The 18,761-nt window shown below is 40.5% G+C and overlaps 1 protein-coding gene across 3 annotated transcripts in view; it reads left to right on the top strand.

The window, feature by feature from the left end:
- Window positions 1–18,761, top strand: part of washc4 (WASH complex subunit 4) — a 165,182-nt gene that overhangs the window by 93,776 nt on the left and 52,645 nt on the right. For all 3 annotated transcript variants that reach the window (XM_073065929.1, XM_073065928.1, XM_073065926.1), the window contains exons 17-26: window positions 4,736–4,882; window positions 5,103–5,182; window positions 5,264–5,369; window positions 9,416–9,532; window positions 10,024–10,192; window positions 10,288–10,442; window positions 11,924–11,998; window positions 12,087–12,191; window positions 16,114–16,248; window positions 18,049–18,157. In XM_073065929.1, the coding sequence (XP_072922030.1) occupies window positions 4,736–4,882; window positions 5,103–5,182; window positions 5,264–5,369; window positions 9,416–9,532; window positions 10,024–10,192; window positions 10,288–10,442; window positions 11,924–11,998; window positions 12,087–12,191; window positions 16,114–16,248; window positions 18,049–18,157 (1,198 nt within the window). The remainder of the gene's footprint in view (window positions 1–4,735; window positions 4,883–5,102; window positions 5,183–5,263; window positions 5,370–9,415; window positions 9,533–10,023; window positions 10,193–10,287; window positions 10,443–11,923; window positions 11,999–12,086; window positions 12,192–16,113; window positions 16,249–18,048; window positions 18,158–18,761) is intronic.

Raw genomic sequence — 18,761 nt, 5'->3', positions numbered from 1 at the left:
TTTTTGATAGGAGAGTTACCTTCCACATTTTATGAAGCTTCTATTTCTTTAGTCAAATAAAGTCACTTTTATTGTCATTTCGACCATAACTGCTGGTACAGTACATAGTAAACATGAGACAATGTTTTTCAGGACCATGGTGTTACATGACACAGTACAAAAACTACACTGAGCTATGTAAAAAAACTACACTAGACTGCAGACCTGCCCAGGATTGCATAAAGTGCACAAAACAGTGCAAGCATTACAATAAATAATAACAGGACTATAGGGCAGTAAGGTGCAGTCCAGGCTCTGGGTATTGAGGAGTCTGATAGCTTGGGGGAAGAAACTGTTATATAGTCTGGTTGTGAGAGCCAGAATGCTTTGGTGCCTTTTCCCAGACAGCAGGAGGGAGAAGAGTTTGTATGAGGGGTGCGTGGGGTCCTTCATAATGGTGCGTGGGGTCCTTCATAATGCTGTTTGCTTTGCGAATGCAGCATGTAGTGTAAATTCCGTGATGGCGGGAAGAGAGACCCCGATGATCTTCTCAGCTGACCTCACTATACGCTGCAGGGTCTTGTGATCTGAGATGGTGCAATTTCTGAACCAGGCAGTGATGCAGCTGCTCAGGATGCTCTCAATACAACCCCTGTAGAATGTGATGAGGATGGGGTGGGTGGGGGGGAGATGAACTTTCCTCAGCCTTCGCAGAAAGTAGAGATGCTGCTGGGCTTTCTTTGCTATGGAGCTGGTGTTGAGGGACCAGGTGAGATTCTCTGTCAGGTGAACACCAAGAAATTTGGTGCTCTTAACGATCTCTACCGAGGAGCCGTCGATGTTCAGCGGGGAGTGGGCACTCCATGCTTAATTCTTAAGAAAGATAAAGACCCTACTGACTGTGCTTCATATAGACCTATTTCATTATTAAATGTGGATGCTAAAATCTTTCAAAAATAATGGTTAATCGGCTGGAGAATTTGTAGCTTAAAATTATCTCTCAAGACCAAACAGGTTTTGTAAAGGGCCGCTGTTCCTTCTCTAATGTTCGGAGACTGTTAAATGTTATATATTCATCCTTTTCTAAGACTCCCCAATGTGTGCTGAAAAGGCATTTGGTAGAGTTGAATGGAAATACTTAATGTTTTAGAGAAATTTGGCTTTGGTATTAATTTTAATAAGTGGATCAGAATGATATATAAAAGCCTTATTGCTGCTGTTATTACTAATAATTGCAGTTCTTTTTCTCGGCTTTCGCAGGGTACGAGACAAGGATGTCCGTTATGTCCTTTGTTATTTCATTTAGTGCTGGAACCCTTGGCTATTGCACTTTGTGAAGCTAGAGATATTCATGGAATTCTCATAAATGGGACAGTTCACAAGATCTCCCTTTATGCTGACAATCTCTTAGTTTATATTTCGAATCCTGAAGAATCCATTCCTTGTTTATTGAAACTATTAAACGATTTTGGAAAGTTTTCAGGATATAAACTAAATCTTCATAGAAGTGAATTATTTCCCCTAAATGATACTGCTTCTATATATGACATTCCTTTTAGAGTTACGGACTCATTTAAATATTTAGGTATTATTACTAAAAATCATAAAGACCTTTATAAAGCTAATTTGGTTCCTTCAGTGGATTTTATGAAGCAATTATTTTGTAGATGGAATTCACTTACATTTTCGTTAGCCGGCCGAATTCATGCAGTTAAAATGATTTTACCAAAATTTTTATGTGTATTTCAAAATATCCCTTTTTTTTAGCTAAGAAGTTCTTCGATCAGGTTGACTATTATTTCATCTTTTGTTTGGAATAATAAAAGACCAAGAATTGGGAAATATCATTTAAAAATTTTTTTAAAAGATGGAGGTCTTGCTTTGCCTAATTTAAAAATGTATTATTGGGCTGTTAATATACGTTATATGTATTTTTGGTTATATTGGGCCGATAGAAATGAACGACCACCTTGGGCTGATTTGGAATTGAATGCTGTGAAACAGTTTCACTTAACCTCATCATTAGGAGCTTCTCTACCTGTACAACTGGCCAAAGTTACTAATTTAAATTTATACCCTGTGATTAAGCAATGATTAAGAATTTGGTTCCAGTTTCGTAACTTTTTTAATCGCAAAAAATTTAAACTTTTTAGTTTAATTTAGTCTCTATTTCCTGAGGAGACTGAGGTCCTTTAACATCTGCTGGACGATGCTGAGGATGTTCTACGAGGCTGTGGTGGCCAGTGCTATCATGTTTGCTATTGTGTGCTGGGGCAGCAGGCCGAGGGTAGTGTCGTGGTTTCTCGTGCCCCACAAATGACCAGGAGACGCAGAAGATTCTTCAAGAAGTATTAAACTTTAATTTGCAAATCAAAGCTGAGACAGTCATTGAGCTAGTCGCTGATTGCCCACCGATCCTTGGACACAGCATTTTTTATAGCAATCTCCTGGTTTAGTTGCATTAGCATATGCAATCGGTCTATAGTTGCGTATCGCACGTACATCCGCCACTATTGTTTCTACCCATTGACTTAATCATGTTCTAATCTACATCTCTTAGCTACCTCTCATTAACACACCATTGTCTTCTACATTCTTAAGATTTCGTGACTTAATCATGTTCTAATCTACATCTCTTAGCTACCTCTCATTAACACACCATTGTCTTCTACATTCTTAAGATTTCGTTCTCCTACGGAATTGGATACATGCATAGCAAATAGCAAGTTTCAAAACTGACTACATAGTTTTGGTTACACAGCAAAATTTCAACTTTTATACTCCAATAGTAGCAGACACCAACAGAATCAAACGTATTCATAAGGCCAGTGATGGTGTGGGGGTGGAACTGGGCTCTCTGATGGTGGTGTCTGAAAAGAGGATGCTGTCCAAGTTGCATGCCATCTTGGACAATGACTCCCATCCACTCCATAAGGTACTGGTTAGGCACAGGAGTACATGAGCGTGATAGGAAGTCATTCCTACCTGTGGCCATCAAACTTTACAACTCCTCCTTCGGAGTGTCAATAGGCTGGTCCTGGATTTATTTCCACTTGGCATGATTAATTTATTATTTAATTATTTATGGTTTTATATTGCTATATTTCTTCACTATTCTTGGTTGGTGCGGCTGTAATGAAACCTAATTTCTCTCGGGATCAATAAAGTATGTCTGTCTGTCTGTTTAATTTATCAAAATTATTTATTTAAACCTTCATTAAGTGATCCTACCTTGCTTCTTTGGAGGAATAAAGGAGTTTATTCCTTCACGGATCTGTTCTCTCGTATTCACATTTCCTGCAATGTCTTCAGGTCAGACACTTCTTACAAGAATACTTAAGTAATTTTCCATATATAGGGGATTCTGACCTGTTAGATATTATTTTAAAAATGAATCCTTTAGTGAAGGGTTTTATTGGGAAAATTCATAATTTATTGTTACAACAGCACAATTACCCTTCACTTAAGATTAAGCAAGATTGGGAGAGAGAGCTTAACATGACCTTGATAACAGAAGATTGGTTGCGGATTTTGAAGTTGGTTAACTCTTCTTTGATCTTTGCCAGTCACTCTTTAATTCAGTTTAAAATTGTACATCATTACTATTTGACAAAGGAGAGACTGTCTAAAATGTTTCCTGATGTTGATGTTTAGTGTGACAGATGTAAAACCGAGACAGCCACATTGACACGTGTTTTGGTCGTGTTCTGTATTGAAACATTTTTGGAAGTCTATTTTCTCTACAATTTATAAAGGTGTGAAAATTAATTTACAACCAAATAAATTGACAGTTTTATTTGGTATAATCCCTCAATATATTCATGGTATTTCTCCATCAGACCTACATGTAATTGCATTTGTTACATTATTGGCCAGAAGGGCTGTTATGTTGAAATGGAAAGATGCTTCTGCTCCTACTTTGATACAATGGTTTTCTCAGGTGATGCTCTGTCTTAGTTTGGAGAAAATCAGAAGTCGAACTTTTGATCCTTGATTTGATTTTGAGAAAAGGTGGGGCTCATTTGCTTGCTACTGTCATCTGATTTGAGTTAATTAATATGGTTTCCTTCCGATTTTCCTTTAAATGGATTTGAGTTGGCGGATTGATGTTTTTTTATCGAAGCTTGTATGATGCATAGCTCTGGAGTTGTGCTCCCAATGGGGTTGTTTTTTCAGTTTAATAGGGTTTTTAGTTAGTTAGTAGGGGTTCTTTTTCCTTTTTTCTTTCAAAAAATATTCCTAACATTTTATTTTTTCTTATTATTATTGATATATTGCTTAGCTTTGTTTAATTATTGTACATAATGACAATATTGACTTAATGTATCTTTTTTTGTTGATCTTCAATAATTATCAATAAAAAAGATTTTTAAATGAAAGAGTCGATGTTTTGGGGTGAAACTCTGCATCAGTGGAGTCTTGATGAAGTGTCTCAGTCTGAAACAATTACTTATTCCTTTTTATAGATGCTGTTTGACCTGCTGAGTTCCTCCATCATTTTGTATTAAAATAATGTAAATTTTAATTAAAATAAGTGGCTTCAGTAGTGGGTTGCCGTGAGTCTTAGTATTATTTTGGCAATAATTGGAGTGAAAATAAGTGACTGGTGATGGCTTTAAAAATAATCGTGTTTGGACTTTAAAGTGCAAAATCAGAAATTGAACAGGTCATCTATAGTTTTTGTCAATCAATCTACTGCTGCAGATTTAGACCAAGAAACAATTCTTTAAAACATAGTTTGGATATTTTGCTTCAGAAAAGAGTGATATCTGACAAGAAGTACAGTGAGCGACGTCTGGACGTGCTGTCTGCCCTTGTTTTGGCTGAAAATGCTCTCAATGGACCCAGTACTAAAGAGCGTAGACTTGTTGTCGCCCTATCATTGAGTGTAGGTACTCAAATGGTAAGAACGATGTCTTAATTCCAATCATCAATAATAATTTTGTAAATCAAGTCATAATCAGTGCAGTAAATATTATAGTTAAATTTAGCTGCAAACTCTGTGGGTTTAATGTGACAGTTGCTTGATTGTATTTAAAATTCTGGGTTTTGTCGCCTTAGAAGTTTTGCTTTGTGTAGTTGTTTGATCAATTTATTGATGCATGTTGTTCTGTGCTGTGAAGAAAACGTTCCGTGATGAGGAGCTGCTGGTCTTGCATGTGGTGCTGAAGAAGTTGGACTTGATCAGTGAGCTGAGGGAACGGTGAGTAGAGTTTAGTTGACATTTGCCTATAGTCTGTGTGGGACCAAACAGCAGACTTTACCTCACTATTGCATTTTGCAGGATTCAACTTTTGTGCAATTGCAACTTTCTGTACTGGCATCGTGCCATATTCCCCATCTACTTGGATGATATTTATGACAGTGCTGTCGATTCTGCAAGAATACACGTAAGAACCGCAGATTTATTTATAACTAGGTATTTTGGATTAGTGGCAATGACAAGAGATGTATGCTACCTTTTTTCCAGTGTGATGCATACAATTAAACAAGGGCATCTTTTAAAGATGCAGTCCATGCTGACCATCAGGTATTAATCAGTACTAATCTCAGTTATCAGCATTTACCACGAAGCCTTCCATGCCTTGGCAATTTCAGTTCTCATGTAGATACACAAGTGTTATATTTCTAAAACCCAGGCAAGTTTGAAGCAAGTTTAATTGTTTTATAAGAAAATAAATTTGGTGTCAGTAAGCATTATCATAACAGTTTTTGTAATGGACCACTTTATGGTATTGTACTTGATAGAGTGCAGAACCATTTATCTATCTTATTTATTTATTTAGAGGTGCAGTGCACAATAGGTCTTTATGACCTTTGAGGCACTCTGCCAGCTACCCAGGTGATTTAATCCTAGCCTAATCACAGGACAATTTACAATGACCAACTAACCTACTAACCAATATGTCTTTGGAGTGTGGGAGGAAACCTGAGGCACCTGGAGGAAACCCATATGTTCATGGGAAGGATGTCCTTTCCTTGCAGATGACACAAGAAACTTTGAACTCTGGCACCCTGAGCTGTAATAGTATTGTACAAATCACTACACCATTGTAGCCCCCTTTCTTTATCTTTGGGACATATCTATCCTGTACCTTCAGAATGAAACCATTACTATTCTGCTGTCATTCTTGCTAGTGTTCCCTTTCAGTCAACTTTGGCCAGCTCTTCTCTGCTCCCTTTATTTCACTGTAATTCTGATGCATCTGACTTCATCTTCTCCCTCTCAAACTGCAGGGTGAATTCTATCATATGATAACTGTCTCCTAAGGGTTCCTTTACATTAAGCTCCCTAATCAAGTATAGTTCATTATGCTACACCCAATCCAGGATTGCCTTTCCCCTACTGGACTGGCTGCTCTAAAAAAACATCTTTTGGGATCCAGCACCTATGTAATTTTACCATTCTGTCGATCTGTCTCTCTACCAGAGGCCTTTAGGTTTACACCCAGGAAATAACTGTCAAACACAGTTTACTTGAAAGTACATACTGTTTATTAACAAGCTTGCATTGTCAGTTGGCAACACAGGGTCTCTGCTTAATGAGCTTAAGAAAATCTGCAACCAAGTGAGCCCAGAATACTGCATGGAGCTGCTGTTATACATTGTTATCGCAAACAGATAAGGGTAGACCGAGAAGGTTTTCCATGCAAAAAAGACTTCTTAGTTCATACATTATTCTCACAGAACGACTTGTCAAGCTGCCAATAAGTCAGTTTGGTTCTAGACCTTTTAATTCTGCATGTAATTTTTCAGTTCTACCTACATCTTGAAATTCCTCATGACTATTGTAACTTTGCCCTTTTTACATGCCTTTTCCATTTCCTGTTGTAATTTATATCCCACATCATGGCTACTGTTCGGCAGCCTGTATACAAGGGTCTTTTTATCCTTGCAGTTTCTTAATTTACTAACTGGGGTGACATGGTAGCATAGTGGTTAGCACAACACCAGCAACCTAGATTTAATTCCTGTAATTGCCTGTAAGGAGTTTGTACGTTCTCCCTGTGACCATGTGGGCTTCCTCTAGGTTCTCTGGTTTCCTCCCACATTTCTAAGATGTACCCATTGGTTGGTTAATTAGTCATTGTTAATTGTCCTGTGACTAGGCTAGGGTTAAATCAGGGGATTGCTGGGTGGCACTTCTCGAAGGGTTTAATCTGTGCTGTATGTCAATAAATTAACTCTATCCACAAGGATCCACCATCACCTGATCCTTTCTAACCTCTTTCTAAGGTTTTTTGTACGAACAGAGCCACTCCACCCCCTCTACCTACCTGCCTGTCCTTTTGATACAATATGTATCTTTAGATGTGAGATTCTCAACTATGATCCTCCGCCCTATCACTCTAGTTCCCTTCCCTTTACCAAGTTTGTTTAAAACCTCCCTAACAGTTATAGCAAACGTGCCTGCAAGGAAATTTGTCTCCCTTGGGTTCAGGTGTAACCCAACCTTTTTGTACAGGTCATTGCCTTCCCCAGAAGAGATCTCAGTGATCTAGAAATCTGAAACCTTGCCCTCTGCATCCAGTTCCTCTGCCATTCATTCATTTGTACTGTCATCGTATTCCTGCCCTGACTAACACATGGTACTGAGAGTGATAGAGATTACTCTCTACTCTGAATAGCTAGGATCTGAGAGGTCCTACTATTCAGCCTCTTCCCCGACTCCCTATACTCACTGCACAGAACCTTTTTTCCTTTTCTACCTATGACATTGATGCCAATGTGTACCTCTGGCTGTGTACCCTCCCTCTTGGGAATATTCTGCAGCCACTTTGAAACTTCCTTCAACCTCACACCTGGGAGGCATCCTGACGCTTGTTTCACGGCCACAGAATCTCCTGTCCAGCCCTGTAACTGCCAAGTCTCCTATCACTATTGGCCCTGAGCCTCAGAACTGACCACAGTGCCGCTGGCCTGGCTGCTACTACTGTGCCCTGATACATAGGCCATTTGCCAGCCTAGCAGTATCCAAAGGGGTATTCTTGTTGAGGGGAATGGCCACGGGAACCCTGCACTGACTGCTTCTTATGGTCATTCATCTACTGCCTGAAGCCTGCGCTCTGAGCATGACCACCTCAGTTAAAGTCTCACCTACCATGAAGCTTTCAGCCTCCAGGGTAATCCTAAGTTCAGCTAGCTCCGGGTCAGTCAGCAGCTGAAGTTGAGTGCACTTCCTACAGATGTAGTCATACCACATACTGCAGGAGGAGCATTCCACTGCATTAACTACCATCCTGTCATTCTGTTACCGTTGACATTAACTTCTTAAACTCCAGTTTTACAATCAACTAAATGATTCCAAATGATTCAGCACCCTTAGTCTCTGCCTGTTCTCGCCAAAGCCTGACCACTAACACTGGCCCATTCCGCTTACGCGTCACTTCTTTTTATTGACCCTAACTAAGTTACTAATACCCCAAGCAATCTCTCACTCGACAGACAGGTCCTGATAAGCACCAGTCGCTTTTTACACCTGGCAGGTAAAATAGACAAGGAACTGCTCCAACTCACTCTGTGAATTCCCACTCAGCAGACATTCCCCAACAAGCCCTTATCACTTTTGTAAACCTGGCACATATAGTCAGTAAGAAACTGTTTCCAATTTACTCTGCAATCTCCCATTTGGCAGATGAGTCCAGATAGATCCTGGTTGCTTTTTAAACTGGCAAGTAAAGTCCACAAGGAACTGCCTCCAACTCACTCTGCCTAGTTTAGAGACTTTCTGCTAACTCAATGCTTTATAGCTCCTGAATATTAAACCCATATATTTTAGCATAGTTGCGCTGAAATATTGTTTTTGAAGTAAAGTAGTTTCTCCTCTCCTGCATTAACCTTAAACTCCTCAGAAAGGCAGCTGATAAGTAGTCAAGAGCCTAATATAATGTATAGGAAGTGGAGAATGTCTGGGCTTGTTTCCGGGTGTATAAAGTCTTGAGGGACGTCGTTGGGAGAATGCACACAGTTTTTTCTCCAAGATTTGGGAATCAAGAACTAGAGGACTTAGTTTTATGGTGTGAGGGCAGAGATTTAAAAGGAACCTGAGGAGTAACGTTTTTACTCAGAAGGAGATCTGTATATGAAATGAGCTGCCAGAGGAAGTGGCTGAGGCACATTAACAATTTTTGAAGATACTTGGATTGGAATGGTTTAGAGCAATATGGGTCAAAGATGGGCAACTGGGTCGAGCTCAGATGCAAATCCTGGTCAGCTTGGACTATTGAGCAGTTTCCATGTTGTGTGACTCCTGGTCGTTACTTGAATCTTGTTCAAGGTGGAATAAAGAACAAAGTAATGATTTAATTTTGAATAGAGTGAATTATTTATCATAATTCTCATGTAATTTGTAACATTATTTGTTTCAGGAAACTGAAAGTTACTCGGTTTGAAATGTCCATATTTATTTTGTCTTCTGTGATACTTCTCTTAACAGTACATGTTCAGTGCTTTGCGAGATTGTGTCCCACCCATGATGTATGCCAGACATCTGGAATCCACACACATGTTGCTGGAGTGTTTTGATAAAGAAATCATGGATGTGCTGAATGAGGTAATACAAAAATTGCTAATGCTGTTTTAATTGTTATGAGGATATATTTTAATTGACTTTGCTTTAACTCAAAACTTGAGACACTACCTCAATTTTAGTCCTGAAACTTGGGAATTGAAAAGCTTACCAAGTTTTTCTATACAATGTGGCTTTAAAACTGACATGACTAAAATGGGTTGTATGCTCAAAGCAACTCTTCTGGAGTTCCAAGTCTGGGTACCAATCTAAGGTAGAAATGTTCAGATGGTAAAATATTAATGTACCTTTTGGTTGTATTATGTAGATGCTTGTTATTAATGTATAGAACTAGCTGGAGTTGATTCTTGGTTCTGCGGTGTTTTATAATTTGGATAGCAGGAATAAATTTGTGTTTCTTGATGTTTTCTGATTAAAAGTTATTCACAAAAGCTTCAAAGATTAAAATTTGTATTTGCAAACTAACTTTTTTTTTCCTATTGCAAATCTTCCCTGAATCACTCATTTTCTAACAGCACCTTTTGGATAAACTGTGTAAGGAGATAGAAAAAGACTTGAGACTCTCTGTGCACACTCATTTAAAATTAGATGATCGAAATCCATACAGAGTTGGCATCAAAGACTTGACAGACTTCTTTTCAATCAAACCAATACGTTTCTTGAACCGATTCATTGATGTCAAAGGTTTAGTCCCTTTTGCATTATGCTTTATTGAGTACTATTTTTTTGTTATCATGAGTACAGTTTAACAATACAATTATTTCACCAATGTTTAACAGCATATGTGACTCACTATCTGGACAAGACTTTTTATAACCTGACCACAGTGGCTCTCCATGACTGGGCCACCTATAGTGAAATGAGAAACTTAGCAACACAGCGTTACAGTCTCTCGATGACTGAAGCACACCTTCCAAGCCAGACCTTGGAACAGGTAAGTGCTGAAGGGTTCTTTATTAAGTGTTTTATTATTTTGCAATGTTGAATGGGAAATCTATGGCTGGAGTCTAGCATAGAATGAAACTGATTTAGAGATATGCTGTGGAATAGGCCCTTCCAGCTCCTTAAGCTGCACCAGCCATCATCACTCAACAACCCCAATTTGACTCTAACCTAATCTGCAGACAATTTACAATGACCAACTAACCTACCCAGTATGTATTTGGACTATGGGGCGAAACTGGAGGACCCGGAAAAAACCCACACATTCCACAGAGACAGAGATTCCTTAAAGAGGACACCAGGATTGAATTCCAAACTCCAATGGCCCAAGCTGTAATGGTGTCGTGCTAACCACGAGGCTACCATGGTGCCCAAGATCATCTTGATATTAAGATTTTCTTGAGATCATTGTTTAATTGCTAATTAGAGTTTCTACAATAGTTGAACTACTTATCTAGGTAGCTCAGTCTCAGAATACATGCAAATTAATGTAACCCTAATAAACAGTATTTCTTTAGACTTCTAAGGCTTTGCAGTTCTTTATCCCAGACATCCAGGAGAGCTGAACTATTGTATGATCAATATTTGGATGGTTAATTGTTCTATTCAGTATCAGAGAATGTATACAGTATACAGCCTGAAATTCTTACTCTTCAGACATCCACGAAACAGGAAAAAAAACCCGATGAATGACAGAAAAACTTAGAACCCCAAGCCCCCTCCCCTCCCCCCATGCACAAGCAGCAGCAAAAGCACTGACACCCACCACTCAGCAAGCAAACAACAGCAAGCCCCAAAGGGAGACCATGATCTGCAGTCCAACAAAAACTATTCTTCACCCAACAATTCGACATGCCACAGGCACTCTCTCACCCTCTGACTAACAAGGGACAGAGAGGTGTTGCCCTATCCATGATGAGAGGGAGACCAACAGATCACTGTTTCAGTGTTAAAGTCTGAGGCAATGCTTATTTGAGCTCACTTGACTCGAGGACCAGCAGAATCTTCTTGCCCCCTTAGAGAGGGGGAGAGAGATCACCTGAGCACAGAGGCCTCCAACAGCTGCACCCACTGTCTTGATTTAACAATCTCTGCAACATTCCAGTTGGCAACACTGGCAGGAATCAAGTCGTCCACAGAGGCCTCCCGAGCCTGCACCCCAAAGGCGCACATCTTCAGGCTGCTCCTGGAGATATTGAAAGTGGCTGGTCGACAAGCTGCAGAAACGTGAAGAATCACAGTTTTGTTGCAGCTGCAGATCATGGACTTGGAAAGGAAAAAAGAGACATGACTAAAGATGGATTTCTAAATAAGGGTCATGGGAATTGGTCTGTAACTTTCAAATTCACAGTGAACAGGCCTGAGAGGTTGTGTGTCCCACTCTTCCTATTTTTTACATTTTTACATCGAGGCAGAGTTGGCACAAGTGAATTGTTAACACTCTTTACTGATGTAATGTCAAATTGTTTGCAGGGATTAGATGTTCTGGAGATCATGCGAAATATCCACATATTTGTTTCAAAGTATCTTTACAATCTCAACAACCAGGTACCATTTATTTTTCAGAACATATTGTGACATTTGATTTTCTTGAGCTTCTTCTGAGTTTGAAACTTGATTTCATTACACTTTACAGATCTTCATTGAGCGCACAAGCCATAATAAACATCTGAACACAATCAACATTAGGCATGTTGCAAACTCAATCCGTACACATGGAACAGGCATCATGAACACCACTGTAAGTTTGATTTAGCAGAAATGTTGGATACCTTTGGCTGGCTGATTGCGAGGAATTGCAATATCCTGATCTAACACATGCATCAAATATCAAGAAATTCCAGATGCTTAACATCAGAAATAAGAAAGGAACTTCAGAAAGAAATATTTGGGCCTGACACCATGTGTGAGGGAGAAACTGTTACTATTTCAGGTTGATAATCTTTCATTGGTAACCTGGTTTTAAATCTGTGTGGAGATGGGGAATGAGGTGGAAATTTCAAAATGACTGTTTGGCAGAACCAGTAAGTGATGTTTACACTCCATGTGAGTAAATAGCCCTGTATTAACTCTGTTTTCATGTACTGTCCACTCATTCAACAACGACTGCAGGGACTGTGTACTTCAGATGATACCACGGCTACTGTTTGCCACTTGTTAAATATTTCCTCACCTCAGCAATATTCCATTAGTCTCATTTGGTCTCTGAAGGATTGAATTCTATTTCAGTATTTTCTGCACATGTGGAGCTCACTGTTTGGGCAAGAGCTCCCAACTCTTACTCGGATAAGGGTTGGTCAGAATGGTTTCCCATCTGCTGCAGGCAACTTGTGTACAGTTCATGTGCATGAATAACCTCATTGTCCTGGGTGCCACCCATCCTATGGACCTTCATGGTTTTCCTGTAATTTGCACCACATTTGTAGCCTGTTTTAAGGAGGTGGCTAATAAATGGCTGGGAAGTCTGAATACTGAGAGACTGAGAAACTGTATCCTTTAACTATTTAAGTTGACATTTCCATTGAATTGGTGGTGCTAGTCTCAGCTCCATGCTGTCCATGACCTCCCATTCCTTCTCATAAATGTCCATTTCAAGAGTGGCTAACAATCACGATTTCTTAACAACTGTGTTCAAAGTAAATTTATTAGCAAAGTGCATATATGTAACCATATGCTAACTGGAGATTCATTTTAGTGGGCATTCACAGTAAATACAAAGAGACACAATAGAATCAATGAAAAGCCACACCCAATAAAATTGGACAAACAGCCAATGTGCAAAAGTTGACAAACTGTAAATACAAAAAAGAAAAACAAACAAAATTATAAATAACCAAGCAATAAATGTCAAGAACATGAATTGAAGAGTCCTTGAAGTGAGTCCGTGGGTGGTGGGATCAGTTCAGTGCTTGGGTAAGTGAAGTTAAACCCTTCCAGTTCAAGAGCTTAATGGTTGGGTAATAACTGTTTCTGAACCTAGTGTTGTGGGTCCTGGGGCTCCTGTATGACTTCCCCCATAGCAGCAAGAAGAAAGCATAGCCTGGATAATGGGAGTCTTTGATGATGGGTGCTGCTTTCCTGCTTCACCCTGCTGTTTACAAGAACTCTCCTAGTTTCTCTGTATCTGATTCTTTCCTTACAAATGCATCCTATGTAATTACTGTTACTATGTATTTGCTATTACCACGGGTGTTAGTGCCTCACTATTTCTGCTCTGACTGACCGAAGACAGGATTTCTTTTCCTCACTTTCTCTCTGCAGGCCTTCACACTTAAAATTCCATTTTCTGCCAGCTTCTACCCAACTCAGTCATACTATGCAGAAGTAGGCTCTTTGATCCAACCAGTCCTTGTCAACCGAGATACCCATCTAACTTAATCCAGCTTGCCTGTGTTTGGCTCTTATCTCCCACTCATTTCCCTTCTTTAACCCATCAGCAGTCTGAACAAACTATTCTCTCCTGCGTGCTCTGCTTGCTTCTTGCACATTTGCTAGTTCAGTTTGCCAATCCCACAGTGCCTGTTGTGACTTCAGAAGATCCCAGACTTGACGCCTTTTATTTCCTCTTCTCCCTTCTCACTCGGAAGTGAAGCAGTGAGTTACTTGTACCTTCAGTTTAGTAGGTTGTATTTGTTACTCATGGTATGTGGGAGAAGCAAACCCAGATCAATTGAGCACTTTGGGTAGGATCTGTTCCTTGCAGACTTTTGCTTGTGTTCTCCTACTATACAACAAGTTTCTCTGATTTCATTCTATGTATCCCCTAAGGAAAACACAAGGCAACTTGCAATGGACCTTCCAGTTCACTGGACCAGAGAGCTTCAAAGAAATACCACTTGTTGCCAAGTTTTATCTCAGGCAGTCTTGCAGTCCACAGACCGCAAGTTTGCTCTAATAGATTCTGATCTATCTAATTTGTATCTACAAGCTTTAGTTCTGCTTGTCGGTTTTGCTTTGCCAATTTGAGTGATTGGATACTATTTGAATGTTGTGAGTCTCTGCCCTCCAAGGTAGTGCATTCCATATTTCAGCTGACCTCCAAATGAAATCCTTTTTTTGTGTTCCCTGTTGACCTCTTGCTTGTCGACTTAACCCTTTAACCTGTGGTGTATCATCTCAAACTAATCAGGATTGCGTTCTATTTCTCATTGTACTGCCCAGATTGCCAGTGATCAGCATCCAGTGATGCTGATTGCCAATGATAGCTACGCTATCAACTGTCATGCCACCTTACTAATCTTACCTCTGTCAATGTATATAATAAACAGAACTGGTGGTCCACTGGTCATGGGCTTCCAATCCTCTACTAATCACCAAACCAATTTTGGATTTAATTTGCAACCAAAGGTTCTAAATGATTAAACCAGTAGGATTATTAAATGTGACATCCTTCGAAGGTCATACTGAAGCCCATGTAGACCATACCAGACTATATAAACCTGAACAAATCCCATCCTGCCCCTTGCTGCTGACATTAATTTTTCATGACTATAAAGATGTGGCTGTCTCTACTGCCTGTCCAGTTATCTGGTACCTAGCCTGTGGCCAGTGAAGGTTTAACTACCTCTGCCTTAGCTCCAGTAATCTCCTTCATTGCTTCTTATAGCAGTTTGACATCTCATCAAGCCTTGAGGATTTGTCATCCATTTCAGCCCTCTCATTGACAGCCAAATTGTGTATAATTCATTTTTGTATTTCTTGTGAATACTGCTTATCTGATGTTTTGTATCTGTGAAGCTGCTACAAGTAAATTTTTTTTTATTGTACCTGTGCATACATGAACTTGTGCATCTGACAAAGTTGGCTTTGATCCATAGAATTATGGAGTAATACAGCACGAAAATGTGCCCCTTGGCCAAATAAGACTGAAGTGATATTTGGGTATGCTCTTTTACACTGATACTAATCTAACCCAGCCAGTGTGTCTTTTTGTAAACATTTTGTTTGCATTTCACTGTCTCCCAAGTTGCCACCTTCTGGAGAGTGAGGGACCTCTGTAACTGTTAGTCCACAAGATATAGGAAAAGAAATATTTCTCATGATCCTTTCCCTTCTCCAGCTCGGTATCACTTTCACCAATCACCTTTCCAGCTCTTAGCTTCATCCCACCCCCTCCGGTCTTCTCCTATCATTTCGCATTTCCCCCTCCCCCCACTACTTTCAAATGTCTTACTATCTTTCCTTTCAGTTAGTCCTGACGAAGGGTCTCGGCCCAAAACGTCGACAGTGCTTCTCCTTATTGATGCTGCCTGGCCTGCTGTGTTCCACCAGCATTTTGTGTGTGTTGCATAAAAACGAAGTGTTTGGAAGAGTTTACAGGCCAATCAAGATGTGAAAAGAGAATGTTTTGAGTTGAAGAACGTTCTCTTTACCTTATTTGGCTCCCATTGTCTCTGGAACTTTAACTTGTTTAATCTTTTCAAGTCCTATCAAAGGATCTTCAACCATTAACTGTTTCTCTTCCCACAGATGCAGCCTGACCAGCTTAATGTTTCTGATATTTTTCCTTTTTATTTCAGATTTCCATCATCTGCAAATGTTTAATGTTTTTCACTTCGCCAATATATTCAATTTGTTGGTCTGTGGATCTTTCTGTCACTCAATTTTTAAAAAAGTTTTCAGTGGTGGTTACTTCAGCTCCCATGTTTGAATTTTACCTCCAGGTCAATTTCACCTACCAGTTTTTGCGGAAGAAATTTTATATCTTCAGTCAATTCATGTACGATGAGCACATCAAGTCTCGTCTAATCAAAGACATTCGATTCTTTAAAGAGACCAAGGACGAAAATGATCAGAAGGTATCGGTGGAATATCAAAGTGCTTTTGTGATCTAATTGGCTGTTTGAACACAGGCACAACGATGAGTTTGTGTTCCAAGATAGACTGTGTCTCTAGTCCAGGTTCAGGCTGTTAACAAGCCATAGATCTCATTGCCCAAGATATGGAATTCTGGTTCACAGAACAGAAACCCCACAAAACCTGATGTCTGGCAATATGCCACCTACAGTACAGATCTCTGCAGGTCTGCTGTGTCAGAACTGAGGGGAGTAGACTGCATTCCCAACGCAAGCCTCTACTCCTCATACTGGTACTTCCTGTAACTCAGAATCAGAATCGGTTTTATTATAACTGGTACGTGTCGTGAAATTTGTTAACTTAGCATCAGCATTTCAATGCAATACATACTATAGAAGAAAAAACATAATAATAAATAAATCAATTACAGTATGCATGTATTGAATAGATTAAAAATCGTACAAAAATCAAAATAATATATATTATAAAAGTGAGGTAGTGTTCACGAGTTCAATGTCCATTTAGGAATTGGATGGCAGAGGGAAAGAAGCTGTTCCTGAATCCCTGAGTGTGTACCTTAAGGCTTCTGTACCTCGTACTCGATGGCAACAGCAAGAAAAAGGCATGTCCTGGGTGCTGGAGATCCTTAATAATGGACAATGCCTTTCTGAGACATCGCTCCCTGAAGATGTCCTGGATACTTTGTAGGCTAGTACCCTAGATAGGCTGCTCTTAAACTGGCTGGAAATGGGCACTGTGTGAGGCTGTGCGCCTGACTTTCTCCAGTGCTACCAGGAATAAATGTTGATGTGTCAGCTTAGACAAGCAGCAATATCTATCACTGTCTTAGAAGATGCCTTGCTGTCAGCACATTTGTGACATTCACAGTTCTTGTCATCTGATCTCTGACGCTGTGCTCCTCACACCTTCATCCCTCCGCCATTTGCTGTGTGCCCCTCACACCTTCATCCCTCCGCCATTTGCTGTGTGCCCCTCACACCTTCATCCCTCCGCCATTTGCTGTGTGCCCCTCACACCTTCATCCCTCCGCCATTTGCTGTGTGCCCCTCACACCTTCATCCCTCCGCCATTTGCTGTGTGCCCCTCACACCTTCATCCCTCCGCCATTTGCTGTGTGCCCCTCACACCTTCATCCCTCCGCCATTTGCTCTGTGCCCCTCACACCTTCATCCCTCCGCCATTTGCTGTGTGCCCCTCACACCTTCATCCCTCCGCCATTTGCTGTGTGCCCCTCACACCTTCATCCCTCCGCCATTTGCTCTGTGCCCCTCACACCTTCATCCCTCCGCCATTTGCTGTGTGCCCCTCACACCTTCATCCCTCCGCCATTTGCTCTGTGCCCCTCACACCTTCATTCTTCTGCCATTTGCTGTGTGCCCCTCACACCTTCATGCCTCCGCCATTTGCTGTGTGCCCCTCACACCTTCATCCCTCCGCCATTTGCTGTGTGCCCCTCACACCTTCATCCCTCCGCCATTTGCTGTGTGCCCCTCACACCTTCATCCCTCTGCCATTTGCTGTGTGCCCCTCACACCTTCATCCCTCCGCCATTTGCTCTGTGCCCCTCACACCTTCAGCTACTCCCTGCCATAGCTTTTGGGGTGCACCATAAGCACGGGTCTTTTGTCAGATGACAGCTTGCTTCTGATGACCTGATAGCAATTTTCATGGAGGAGAAGTTGGAAAGGAAGAAATAGGCAATAAAAGCTTATCAATCAGTGTGATTAATTTTGTTGTTGAGTTCTCAATTCTACCACACTAAAACCTTCTCTTATTCACAGTACCCTTTTGATCGTGCAGACAAATTCAATCGAGGCATTCGGAAACTTGGCCTGACTCCAGAGGGACAGAGCTACCTCGATCAGTTCAGGCAACTTATCAGTCAGATAGGTAAGTGAACCAATGATACGTTTTCAGTTCTTTCAAGGGTCCTACAGTGTTTCTTGATCGACATCCCTATTATTTGGTTTCACAACAAGAATGGTGTGATGAGAAGTGCATTGGAGTCTGTGTTTCTGCTTTTGGCCTTGATTGGAGATGGTTTACTATGCCCCTGCAGTACAGCAAGAAAATGTTGTTTTGCATGCCATCCATACAGACCATTTCATCACATCAGTACATTGAGGTAGTAGAAGGGAAAACAACAGAATGCCAAATAAAGTTACAGGGAAAAAAGCAGTGCAGGTAGACAATGAGGTACACAGCCATAACTAGGTAGGCTGTGAAGTTCAATCCATCTTATCTTGTTCTGTAGTCTTATAATAATGGCACAGGAGCAGAATTAAGCCATTTGGCCCATTGAGTCTGCTCCGTCATTCAATGATGGCTGATCCTTTTTTTTCCCCTCCTTAGCCCCACTCCCCAGCCTTCACCCCGTAACCTTTGATGCCATGGCCAATCAAGAACCTATCAAGCTCCATCTGAAATAGACCCAACATCCTGGCCTGTAGCTGTCTGTAGTAATAAATTTTACAAATTCAGCACCCTCTGGCTA

The sequence above is a fragment of the Hemitrygon akajei genome, chromosome 14 (genome assembly GCF_048418815.1).
Source record: "Hemitrygon akajei chromosome 14, sHemAka1.3, whole genome shotgun sequence".
Lineage (NCBI taxonomy): Eukaryota > Metazoa > Chordata > Chondrichthyes > Myliobatiformes > Dasyatidae > Hemitrygon > Hemitrygon akajei.
This window is presented reverse-complemented; position numbering and strand designations above follow the sequence as displayed.